This window comes from Buceros rhinoceros, unplaced genomic scaffold, assembly GCF_000710305.1.
Source record: "Buceros rhinoceros silvestris isolate BGI_N320 unplaced genomic scaffold, ASM71030v1 scaffold27936, whole genome shotgun sequence".
Lineage (NCBI taxonomy): Eukaryota > Metazoa > Chordata > Aves > Bucerotiformes > Bucerotidae > Buceros > Buceros rhinoceros.
In genome coordinates this window covers 8,662-9,270 of record NW_010417359.1, presented here as the reverse complement: position 1 = coordinate 9,270, position 609 = coordinate 8,662, and the positions used below count along the sequence as shown (strand labels likewise).

Here is a 609-nt window from a genome sequence, read left to right as displayed (position 1 = left end):
GGTCATCAGCTCGAGGATTCAGGACTCTCCCATCTCCTGGGAAGCAGGACCCCAACCCAGGCTTGGATCCCCGGCACCCCCGGAGAGCAAAGTGTCCACTGCCTTTTCCTGCTGCAGCCCCTCACCTTGATGGTGAACCCCTTCTTGCTCAGCTCATCCAGGAACTTCTTCCTCTTGATCTCCTTCTCGCTGCCCACTTTGTGGATGTTGCTTACCAGGATGAAATCCCACTTCTCTTCGTCCTGGCCACAGAAAACACCAAGGAGTTACCCGGCACCCCCGGAGAGCAAAGTGTCCACTGCCTTTTCCTGCTGCAGCCCCTCACCTTGATGGTGAACCCCTTCTTGCTCAGCTCATCCAGGAACTTCTTCCTCTTGATCTCCTTCTCGCTGCCCACTTTGTGGATGTTGCTTACCAGGATGAAATCCCACTTCTCTTCGTCCTGGCCACAGAAAACACCAAGGAGTTAATGGGGGTGGCAAGCTGAGAGCTCTCCTGCTCGGCTTCGGCATCTCAGAGGTTTGGACCTTTGTTGTGACTGGGTAGAGGGCCCTGGGGACTGGATTGGGCAGGAGGGTGGGATGGGGAAACTGAGGCAGCCGCTGGCTT

At 56.3% G+C, this 609-nt stretch overlaps 1 protein-coding gene across 1 annotated transcript in view; it reads right to left on the bottom strand.

Moving 5' to 3' along the window:
• ANO9 (anoctamin 9) overlaps positions 1–609 on the bottom strand; it is a gene marked incomplete at both ends in the record, with an annotated part of 10,443 nt that overhangs the window by 9,551 nt on the left and 283 nt on the right. Inside the window, one exon of the mRNA XM_010138191.1 lies at positions 326–442. Within this exon, the coding sequence (XP_010136493.1) occupies positions 326–442 (117 nt within the window). The remainder of the gene's footprint in view (positions 1–325; positions 443–609) is intronic.